We start from the raw sequence: 12,198 nt of genomic DNA, 5'->3' as shown, positions 1-12,198 counted from the left end.
GGCTCTGAGCTGTCTATGACGGGTATTGAGCCTTCTGGGAAACTAGTCTGGTGGGTATCTGCACACTGTGACTCAGTTCCCCACTGAACTGAGTGCCCGACATGACCTCAGACTGAAAACTGTTGTAGCTCTGGCATCAAAGGGATGGAGCAGCTATGTTGATATTGGAGCCCTTGGAGGAATGGAAGAATGACAACTTGAATAAGGTAATACTGGTAAAAGTAAACCTAAGTGATCTTTTATGCACCTGCTTTTCAACGCAAGCTTTACATGCATCACGGCTCCAGACTCTGACCCCTAAAAATTACAGTTATCTTAAAATGTGCAAGAAATATAGGGAAAAGAGTTACAGTAGGTCTTGTGGTACAGTAAGCAATAGACCTTGAAAGGTCCTTCCAACACAAACTATGATTCTATGAAGCTTAGTAGTTGGCTTCATGGGGACAGTGTGTTTGCCATAATTATGGGGTAAGTAAAGCTTCTGTCCTACTCGCCCTGTGTTACTCTCCTGTTGTATCTATTCTAGGGTGCTAACACACACTTCTTCCACTGTACATCCCTGCTTTTACCCAGCAGCTCTGTGGAGACTTTTTATTTGAGGTTTCATGACCATGATGTGTAGTATTGAGATGATCTTAAAACCATGTTTATGGTAACAGCATACAGGGCGGGAAGCATGTGAAAAACAATAGCAGCTTTGCTATAAGGTTTGCTTTTCCTAGAGGACCAACCAGCAGATTTCGTTTCTTTAACACCTGCTATGGACACATTGATTTCACTCTAATCTTGGAGAGTCTCCACTCCTAAGGGAGGAAGAGTCACTTTAGAGGCTGCACAGTATTTTCTTTAGCATCTGTTTTAGACCAGGAGTGCACTTTTGAAGTAAGTCTGTTCACCTTCAGATAAGGTGCTATGTTTCACACCACAGAACTATCTCAGTGAACAGATGTCAGTCCTTCTGGATGAAATCAAAGATATGCTCCAGCCATTGATGGATGTTCAGTCCTTGGTACTAGCCTAGAGCTAGTGCTGTGTGCAACACCCCTAAATGCTTGGCATGTGGATGTTGGATCTTCAGCATGGGTTGTTTTGTTCCACAGATCTGCTTCTATTGGGTTGTGCAACAAATGTGGACATGACTTTATTTTGGGGTTTGTGCCTCATACAGAAATTGACAGTTTATATTTTTAAATGTTACAACAGTTCCTGGAATGGACTTTGTAAAGGGAATGTGTGATATGGTTGGCTAGCAAGTAAGAGCAAGGCATGTCCTAATCTACAAGGACTCAAAAGTTTATTTCCTTAAATTATTAGAACAGTTCACAGGTGTTGTGATCAGATCTACTAGTAGTGTTTTAAATGATAATTAGGCACACCTGAGGAGCCAGCATGGGCCATTCCCAGTTTGGGGTTAGCTGTTTGAGGCTGAAGAGCTTAATAGTATAGTCAGGTCCTGCTATTTGGATTTGGAGAATGACCATGGCATGATGAAGTAATTACTGTAATAAATGCAACAATTTTTGCATGAAGCAGCACAGAGCTAGGAGAGTTTAGAACCATCAGCTTTAAAACCTGTAGTTGTTTTCACTAATTCACCTGTGTTTAATTAGAATCAGTCTCCTAAAACATGGCCCCAGTAGGTGAAACTCATCCTGAGCTTGGCTGGAAACTGGTCTTCTCAGAGGGGCATATGTTCTATGTAGGTCTACTGAGTGTGAGGAAAAATAATATGGCTTGCAATATACTGATCCTTTTTACTGTGTGGGAGGCGAATCAGTGTTGTTTTTTTGTGATTTGACATTGTGGTCCATCTTGTCTGCTATAACACAGACTGTTGCTCCCACAGGCTTTCAGTGTGGAGAAAATACAGATGGGGTTTGTTAATACTGCAGGAGAGTTCTAAGGCCACAAGCCATGATTTTGAAGCCAGACTCTTCTGAAATTCCCATCCAAGTTTCAAGATGAACCCTTGGAGGTCATCTCTTCTGAGCGCTGAGCTGATATTCTTTGCAGGTGGGTGATAGAGATGTGTTGTCTCCAACCATGCTGGTCATACACCACCAGCAAAATTCAGTGCCACTGGGTTGAATATAGACTGGCTGCGAGACATGGAGATACATCTTTAAAAGATTTTGAATATTATGAGGTATTGACTGAAGCAAACTGGACATTGTCCTCTATTATCAATGTTTTTTCTTGAGGAGGACAGGAGGCTCAGACTGTAACTTGGTTTACCAAATCCTGAAAGCATCAAAACCCTCCTGAGGGGAAGCAGAACTATTACATGGGGGAGGCAGTTGGGGAGAAAATGATGAGCAATGCGACTAATTTGGATGCCTGAGGAGAAATGAGATGAAGGGTTGGATCACCAAAGGACAGCTCTTGGCACACTGTGTCTTATCCTGAATGAGGTATTTTAGATGCTTGCATTACACTTCAGCCTGACGCAGCTGGGTTGTTTTTGCAGTGACAGCCACGGGATTGCTCATTAAGCCCCAAGAGGGCAGTGTCGCTGGAGGAACGTGGATTACTATTACTCTGAATGGTGAGTTTTAAACTCGTATGAAGCTTGTCTCAAACAGAAACAGCTCCATTCTGACATTTGTGGTTGGAGTGGCAAACCCTAAGTGATAGAGTGAGGTTCTGTGTCACCCATAACACGAAATCAACTGGAAATTATTACTTCATAAGCTATTGCTGATAGTTGCTTGTTTTTAAGTTCTTTCTAAGCTACAGAAGTAAAGTTTTTACTTATTTTTGCAGACAAATGGCTAGAAATTTCCTTCCTGTTGCCCTATTTTCGAAGAAAAGCTGAGAATCTCTGTTCATAGTTCATAGACTTTTCTGTTCATAGGTGATGTTGGAGCTTTAAAAACATTAATGATAAACATGAGATCTGAGTAAAAATCACAGAAATTGATGTCATACTTATTTGGGCCCAAAACCAGCTGTACAAAGCTAGGTCTGATTTTCTGCAGTAATGAATATTGATTCATCGGGAAAAGAGTTGGTTTCTGAGCCATCTGTATGTTTGGTATGCTCAAGTTCTGACACTTGGCTATTTATAATAGTGATGAGTGCTATCGGTCTTATTTGAATATTGTGAATTCCCATAGAGATGATGAAATAGAGGGCAGAAAGGAAGCTCAGGTCATCAAGAGATGTTTCCCCAATAGCACTGTGTAACAGGCAGAGACAGTTGTAGCTGGGGTCTTGCAGTTCAAGATGAGTTAACTTTTTTTTTCATGGGTGGAAGTAGACAGCCAGGCTTTGGGTCAAAAGGAAAGAACTTTCCTGGGACCATGGGAAAATGTTTGCTGCAAGATGAGAAACTGCTGATGTCAGTGAAAGTGAGTCTGTGGGCTGGGAACCACCAGTGAAGACTGAGCAGAGTGTTGTTTGTAAGCCTTCTTAATTTCTAATTGTATTTGACTACGCTACAAAAGTTAAACAAGATAATTTATGTTCAGGTAAAGCCTGACCTTCTGAAGATTAAGTCCTTGATCCTTTGGACAGCTCACTCTAAAGAAATGGGTTAAGCAGATCCACCTTACAGCACGGACCAACTTCAGGTCATGTCAGCAAAACTATGCAAGGCACTGACAACTGCAGAGACTGTGGGAAGCGATACTGACTTTGTGGGTGCTTTAGGTATCTATAGGCATGTGTATGTTTCGGTGTAGATGGCTGAGGCGATTCCAACTCCCAACAACTGTCAATCTCTGCAGTAGAACACACGTGAAAGATCAAATACTGTATTAGAAGCAAAAGCCCACCATGTAGATGCAAAGTGGAATGAACTTGGTCTTAATGTGTGTACTGATTTTGGCTGGGGTAAAGAGTTAAATTTCTTCATAGCAGCTTGTATGGTGCTATGTTTTGGATTTGTGCTGAAAACAGTGTTAGTAACAGCATCAAGGTCTCTTCTGCTCCTCACACCACCCTACCAACAAGTAAGTTGGAGGTGCACAAAAATTTGGGAGGAGACACAGTTGGGACAGGTAACCCATCTGACCAAAGGGATATTCTGTAGCATATGACATCATGTTTAGCAATAAAACTAGTGGGGGAAGATTGGCAGAGTGGGGCCACTGCCTGGGGACTGGCTGGGCATCAGTCAGTTGGTAAGCAATTTTCATTTGCATCAGTTGTCCTTCCTGGGTTTTATTTTCCTCTCCCTTTGTTATTTTTTCTCTTTTCCTTACACATTTATTATTATTATTATTTTATTATTATTCTTTAATTATTAAACAGTTGTTATTCTTAACTCACACATTTTCTCACTTTTACCCTCATTCTCCCATCTTGCTGGGGTGGGGAGTGAGTGAGAAGTTGTGTGGGGCTTAGTTGCTGGCTGGGGTTAAACCACAACAATATGAAATTAAAGAAACGTGATCTAAAAAAAAAAATAAAGTATCAGGAGCAATGCTCAGAGACCTTAAAGAGAAGCTAGGTCATATGTTAAAAAATGTTTGTCATATGCAACTAAATATGAGTAATCCTGTCCTCACAGAGCTCTTCTGATTGATTGTTTAGGCTCAAGATCCCACCAGCTAGACTGTGTCTCTTCAGCCACTGTGTCCCAGCTGGAGGTGTTCTTGGTGAATCCAGACCTGCCCAGGTTGCCCTGTGATGTGGCCCCTCTGTATTTTGACTTATGCACTGTAAGATGCAGAACAAGGTATGATCCACAACTCTAGTGTGGGGTGAGACCTTACCATTTGTCTTGTTGCATCCTCATTTTCTTTCGGTCTCTGTACAGGCAGCTTGGGAGCTGAAGGAATTCCTCTGGCTGCCCCCCAAGCTGTGTTGAATTTATTTTTATTTCAACTTAATGAAGCATTAGGCAACCATGAGAGTCAGAGTGAGTCTTCTTGGAGTGGCTACACTCAGATCATCAATGATTTGTAAATATCTACTTCTTAGATGCAAAACTCCCACAAAAATCTGTCTGCAAGGATTTTGTTAGCTTTTGGTGTCCCTAACCTGTCCAAGATCATAAAGAGAAGTTATGAGTAGAGCAGGAAACAAATGATATCGGGGGGCTATCTAAGCTCCCTGTTTTCTATCCTGTCATATCTTTAAAGAAAGTTCTTTGTCTGGAAGACTGAGAGTGTCTCAAGAGGCTATAAAAGTGACCCTAGTGGGGCTCTTCCATCTCTTGTTGCTTTGATTTGGCTGGGAGTTAATTCTGCTGAATGCTGTGCTGTGAAACTGTGTGCATTAATGATGCAACATTAATTTACAAACCAGGATCAAGATGCCCTGTTGATCCAGGCAGCCCTGGGTTAGTTTAATACTAATGAATAACAATTATTGTCTGAGCATGTCTAATGAGCTTGTCTTTTTTTGCATTAATGTACAATTTGGATAGAGTTCTTTTGTAGTCCTATCACCTTCTGCACTTAACTGTAGTTTCTTGCTGTGCCTCCACATTTCTTTTAATCTGTAGTTTTAGAATTTAGGTTCATATGTGTCAAATTTGGGTTTACAGTGTAAATTTGCTTTGCTCTACTGAAGCCTCAGTGGACCTGTGAAGAATGGAGACCCTCTGAAGGAGCTGGCATTTCCTGAAAAAACAAACCAAATCTGTAGAAAAATAACTCAATATAACACATTTTCTTGCACTAGGTCTTCACCTCAGGAGGGTTTGTACAATGTGGAGGTGATCTTTAAAGGACGTGTGATTAACAATCTGTCTGAGGTGGAGAAAGAAAACTTTACTTTCAAGGTAACCATCAAGCAAGTATGGAGTGATGATAAAGAATTCAAGGTGTTGGGGTCAAACTTGAGACAGTATCACAGGGAATATGTTGAAATATTCTCTCTCATTTACTGTATGTTTGAATGTCAGGACAAGAAGTCAGAATGCTCCTTCTGTCCCTTAAAAAATTAGGTGCATTGAGGCATTCATCAGTGGCAATGGATAGAATAGATGACCTAAGAGGTCTTTCTTAGGGTCCATGTTAATCTGTCTCTTCACTTAAGCCACAAATTCAGAAGATCCTATGCTGGCTTCTTCTGGCGTCACCCTCCAAGCTGCAGGGTGGCAGATAACAGTCTGAATTGGCAGGTAACCATGGGCAAGAATAAATCCAATGGGCACAGCTCATTACAAGAAAGGACATCTCTTCAGGTCTAGGACAGTTCTCCACACCTAAGATGAACAAGATTTTGAATGCTCAGACCTCAGCTGTGATTTCATATCTGCTGCTCAGCTACTTTTAGAGCTCACTATCCCCCTCCTCTACCCCCCGATCTCATGCCCCTGAACTGTATTCTCCCTTTGGCTCTAAGTATCAAGGCACATTGTCTCAGGAGGCTGCGGGATATGATGGTATTAGACCAGTTAATGACAATGGTGTCAGGGTCTCTTGCAGGGCAGAATCCTTAACCATGACTGTGTGCTTTGTAATGAGGCCTGATGTGTCTGGAAGTCACGTCCCACTCCGTGCTAACTTTGAGTATCAAGCAAGAAAACCCAGTGTTTTCAGAAAATTGCACATTAAAGCCGAAGAGTCATTGGGTGGTTCAGCTAGCTTAGAGAGTTGATGAAAAATCACCAGGGGATGCTGTTAATGAGGCACATTCCAAGCTAAATAAAACACAATGTGTCTCTTTGTTTTGGGTCTGGGACCTGGGAGCTATGCGTATTAAAAATTAATTTTGCTTCCACATTAGATTGAAAAAGCCTGCTGCAGGCAGCAACAAGTCTGAACAGCTCAGAAGACTTGTGTCAGCCAGTGGCCCTAGCTTTCATGCTGCTTTTGGCTGCTTCTCCACATCAGCTCCAGCTCAGGGTATGGTGTGATGTTGCCTTTGCTTCTCAGAAGTGGCCATCACTGCAGGGAGTTCATGGCTGCTCATTCATTTTTTATATGACCATGAGGAGAAGGGAAGGCAAGGCAAAGACTGAGCTTTGAAAGGAAATGGAGTTTAAGGAAAGCTCTGAAAAAAAACCCACCTCAGCAACATATGCAATGGTGTCTTTGATTTGATTTGGCAAATGAGTTTTTTTATGCTATTTATTGGGCTAACAGCAGCATCTGTAAGTCAAGAGTCAGCTGAAGAGAAGGGACTCTACTTGTTGAAAATACAGCCAAAGCATGTGCTGGGTCAGCTATCTATGTGTCTCGGGTACTTTGGGAGGCTGGTGATGACCTTATGCCACTTGGAAAGCATCCTTGTGTGCTCCCTGTCTTCTGAAAGGCTTTCTTCAAAGCACAGTCTCTCTGCTCCTTCTTGAACTCTGAGAAAAATAGTACCCCACAGTGTATTTCCAGTATTTCTTTGCTGCTCCCTCAGAGGTCAAGGTAGTGCTTTCACAAAGACACCTCTGATATATTATAGTGCATTAAGAGGGGCCAAGACAAACATTTTTTTTGCTACACTGCATCAAGCTTGCTAAAGGCTAGATGAAGTATTTCACTTCTATGATACAGACATAGCTTTTAAGACTGTACTATTAGGAAGAAAAATGGTGCCATGATGTAAGATAAAATGGAAGTCTTGACTTCAGATAAGGCATGGCTTAGAAGCTTTTTATGTATTAAACTGCATCTTCTGGAATTCACTCAAACCAGGGTGGGCAATTTGGGTGCAAAAGAGGATGTGAAAATAGCAGTAAGACATACTCTGAATGCAGAGGGGATAAGAAGAGGATGTTTGCTCTTACTCCCTTCCCAGAACAGGACTCTGCTTCAAAGATCAAATCTGAAGCCTGTAAAATGTGGCTGCTGACTCTGTTGAGCAATGTGTAATCAGATCTTGCTGGACTGCTGCGAGAATGACTGTCATTTAACTACGAATTTCTCTTTGCAGTTCTCTGCTGCACAGACACCTGTGGTTTACCAAATTAGTCCACCATCTGGCATCCCAGGTACAGGACCTTTCTTTAAGCTGGAGCCCACTTTAATTATTATCTGAGCTTCCATACTGTGTCTCTCCTTACGAGGGATCTGTCTTGCTGGGGATTAAAATGGGCACCTCTGGAATTCAAAGTCTACGCTCATGCTGAACACAAAAATGGGTTTGCACAAGGGTAGAGAGTTTGCAGCACTGGGTGCAAGAGAAGTGAGCAACACAGTGACCAGTTTGTTTGGTACATTTGGCAGCCCAGTTCTGCCTGAGACACGTTCAGCAGATGTATGGGTCTAATCAGTTTAAACTGAGTCATCTGACCTTATTTAGCAATAGTTTTAAGAAGAATTAGCTATTAGGTGATAGTATTGTAATGCCATACTGACCTTCTGGCTAATGGGGCTTTAGATCAGACTTTAAAGTTACGTGAGAAGACAGTGACTGGTTTTGGTCTGCACAATTAACTGGTGTATAGAAGGCTTTTTCCCCCTATTTCTATTCTGTTTGTGTTTGCAGGCTGCTTTAGAGAAATATTGAAATGCTAGTTTCCAAGGTGAAGCTTAATCAAAACATTTTGGTTTCTCGAGAACACGGTGATCAGATCACATAGATGTTCCTCAATCTAAGTCATTCCCTCATTTCCAGTTATTTTCAATGACATTTCAGCTCCAGATTCTCATGTCTATATAGAGGTTTCTTTGTGGTAGTGGGGTGTTTGGCCTCCCAGTGTAGTCAGCGAAGAACACAAGAGTAACAGTGTCTAGTGCTGTTTGAGGTGTCATGGAGCATGAGGGACCTGCATGGAGCTGGTAGATATGACACAGCTACAAAGACTTGTTCCTTTTTGGAGCCACAGTGGGAGAACAGGGTGCTTCAAATAGTGTAAGACACCTCTGTGCAGTCATCTGAACCAAGCTGTCACCAGTGTTGTGATTCAGCTCTCCACATATATGCTGAAGTCCTTCTTTAGATCTTGACCCTGTCTAGTGTGTACCAATGACATAATTTTGGTTGCCTCATGAAGGTCTACAGTAAAATTGGGTTAGAACATGGGGTTTATTTAATAAAAGAATTGAGGAAAATGTCAGTACAAAAATCGGTACAAAACCTAGATTTGCTAAAAAATTGGGAGTTGGAGGGTTTTTTTGTGGGAAACAGACGTGTGTGTTTTGGGAAAACTGAATTAAGTGCAAATTCACCTTGAACTATGGTAGAAGCTGAGAGTAGCTGTCAGTGCAGCCAGTTAGACACCTCTCTGCATAATTAGTAAAGACCAAGGATTTCTTTTGTTTGGCTCAGAAAATCTGCAAGTAAGTTCTCTTTTTTTTAAAACTCCTTCAATTTCCATTTCCTTTTAAACAGGAAATTTAATAGAGATTTATGGGAAGACAATTGCTGGAAGATATGAGACCCTGGACTTCAATGTGGATTATATTGATGGGTAATTATATGTAAGCTCTCTGACCCAATCCCTGTAAATTGGCATTTCTTACATCAACCTCCTTGACAGCAATAAATTGCAACCAGTTGGCCCAGAATTGCCATTTACTTCCTTTGTGGTTTATTGCAGCTCATGAGTTGGGCTCCAGCAAACTTTGTTAATCTAATTGCAACTGGTCCATTAAGCTACTTGGTTTGTTTACTGGCAGCACAGTCAATCACAGCTCAGTGTGAGCTGTACTGTAATTGCGTCTGGTTGCTGTAGATTTTACTTTGGCTAGCAAATTAAAATTTAACTAATTAAAATAATGTCAGAAGCTAAAAGTTAAATAAATTTTCCCATCCATTTGCATTTTTAGAAAAACTGTTAGCTTGAAGCAGATGCTCTGTTGATTCAGAAGACAAAGCAGAAGTACTTTGAGACAAAGGCTTTGCTGTTCACTGCTTTAAATCCTCTCTGGTCATTTCCTTGTTCTCAAAGGTATTTTTTTCTGCTGCTTCTGTGGTTACATGCAACAGAGCAAAGCAGGTAGATTTAAAACATTTACTTCAGGACAGAAGGTCTTTAAGCCCAGTGAATCTAAAATGGGCATGAACGCTGACCTGCTGTCTGTCATGTACTTCCATATGTATGGAAGTGTTCTCACTACTGAGTTACTTCCTTGTATGAGTGTCAATGGCAGTGAAGAACTAAGCCCAAGTGAGTATTTAAAGATAAACTATTAGTTTATAATTTCTGTGCTGGCATTTTAAGTATCATTTCAGTAGCTTGGAAAGGTGTATATTCTCAATAAATAGAAATTTTAATTGCAGCTGCAGATATTTGACCACTAAATGCTTTTTAGCTTTCTGAGGTTGAATGGAAATGTTCCTTGCTAAGTAATTAAATTCTCTGCTACCATAAATGAAAGTCCAGTGCAGATTCCTGCCTTAGCAGCTGCACCCACTTATCAGCGCTACACTTTTTCTCACTGGATGCACATTAGCATCCTTTGTTAGATATTAATTATTGTTTTACCTGAGTCTAGTGGCACTGTGAAACCTTTGATCAGTGGGATGAAAGGCTGGTCTGTCTGACTGCAGGCTGGACGTGTCTGCATGGTCCATTGCTAGATTACTAATTTACAGCTTAACATCAATATCGTCAAAGAGGAAATGGCCTCAGAGTCTTCGCATACCAGACATTCACACTGTAGCTTCACATGAATATTTTGACCATTTTTGGTGTGCCAGTAAATACGTACCAGGTGGGGACTTGGACATGACCAGAGCAGTCTGTTGCTCAGTTCCAGTGATACGGAATTTGGAGCAAAAACCCATAGTATTTGTACTTTTGAATGTGTTCTGCACCCTTTTCCATGCTCTGTATGGGATGCAATGATCCAGTGATGCTGATCCAAACATTTCACAGCACTGAATTTTTCCTATTCATCCTTGAAAGGTACCTCAATATCAGCAAGCTGTATTAATAAAAGTAAACTCTTTTTATTAAAACTTCATAAAACTACACTTTGAAGCATGGGTTTGCATTACAGGTTTTAATTACCTATTTCCCTTCCTTGCCTGTTAATTCTCAAAGAAACATTGCCAAGCTTTGCTTATTATGCTTACCACCAAATTTATTACTCCAATCTGATTCCTCCTCTCCATCACAAGTTGTCCTTTTCCATCTTGGTTCTCTAAGGTGAGGATTTGCTTGAATTTGCTATTAGGAGCTTGGATGATTTCAGCAGAGGTTGTTTGTCATGTTTTTCCTCATTGAAATAAAGGAATGACTGACCAGCATCTTGAAGCAGTATGGCTGTACAAGCATGATTCTGTACTTGTGCTGCCTGCTTTTTCTGGAAGGCAGGGTGAGTATAGACCTCCTGTTGTTCAGGCTTCTAACCCTTCTCTACAGGAAGGAGGTATTGAGTCATTCAGAACTGGCATAGGTGTCTCGAAGATGGTCTCATCACAGTCTTTACAGAGGCACAGTTCTCACAGGGTTTGAGGAATACACTTTGCAGGTGAATAGAGAAGAGATTAGGGCTTGTCCAGTTTTCTAGGTTAATAAATGTTGGATAAAAGAAAGGGGAAATTTCTGTCCTGTCTGAAATTATTTGCTCTGATTTTAACAGGATCAGGTTATTATCTGTGAAGCTCTATCTATGTCACATCATATCTCATCTTTCCTGTTTATTTTTTGCCCAGGCCAGCTATCCTTGTGGCGGAAGGAGATAGGTGGACCAGCCTCTGCTCTTTTGCTGACAGGCAAACTGGAAGCATGTCAGTTCCTGACTTACCTTTGGTTTGTGTTGATACAAGGGCTCAGCGTATCTTGTGCACAAATGAATTCTTGACTTTTGAAGAAGCTCTTTGGCTTAAGGTGGAGAGAGACCATGGGGAGCTGACCTTATGGTCTGTGATAGGGGTGGGTGTAGGTTGCTGGCTCCTGTGGCTCTAAGCATGCATAACCAGGCAGGCTCAGGGGCTGTTTTCTGGCCTGCAGATGATACACTATGCCCTGGCCACATCTCGCTCTTTAGACTCTCAAGTCTTTAGACTCCAAAGCAGGGTAGTCATTTCCATGGGAAAGGGGAGGCCACTTTTACAGGGAACCAGGAGAAAACCTGTTTCTTGCTTCTAAAGGGATTCAAGAAAAACCAGTTTAGATCTACTCCACATATTTTCTTGGTTAGATGATTCTCACTGTATTTTGCTCTTTTTACCTCCCAAGTCTTGCCAAAATCCTTTGTCTCTCCGCAGCTACCCTATTCAGGCAGAAGATGGACTGGGGACTCTGCAGTGCCGGGTGGAAGGGAACCACATAGGTTGGTGGAAAGGGGACTAAATCATGGGTTTCTGCTATTCCTGCAACTCCAGAGGGTAAAGGGAGGGTGTTAATCATGAGTTTCT

General features: G+C 41.5%; 1 protein-coding gene across 1 annotated transcript in view; it reads left to right on the top strand.

Annotated features, from left to right (window-relative positions):
• Positions 1-1,961: 1,961 nt before the first annotated feature.
• Positions 1,962-12,198, top strand: part of PKHD1 (polycystic kidney and hepatic disease 1 (autosomal recessive)) — a gene marked incomplete at its 3' end in the record, with an annotated part of 176,819 nt that continues 166,582 nt past the window's right edge. The window contains exons 1-8 of the mRNA XM_010018724.1: positions 1,962-2,013; positions 2,468-2,545; positions 4,537-4,681; positions 5,632-5,731; positions 7,822-7,879; positions 9,223-9,301; positions 11,494-11,568; positions 12,049-12,113. Coding sequence (XP_010017026.1) covers positions 1,962-2,013; positions 2,468-2,545; positions 4,537-4,681; positions 5,632-5,731; positions 7,822-7,879; positions 9,223-9,301; positions 11,494-11,568; positions 12,049-12,113 — 652 coding nt within the window. The remainder of the gene's footprint in view (positions 2,014-2,467; positions 2,546-4,536; positions 4,682-5,631; positions 5,732-7,821; positions 7,880-9,222; positions 9,302-11,493; positions 11,569-12,048; positions 12,114-12,198) is intronic.

This window comes from Nestor notabilis, unplaced genomic scaffold (genome assembly GCF_000696875.1).
Source record: "Nestor notabilis isolate BGI_N333 unplaced genomic scaffold, ASM69687v1 scaffold17747, whole genome shotgun sequence".
Lineage (NCBI taxonomy): Eukaryota > Metazoa > Chordata > Aves > Psittaciformes > Psittacidae > Nestor > Nestor notabilis.
Note: the sequence above shows the minus strand (reverse complement) of the source record. Positions and strands in the feature narration are given on the sequence as shown.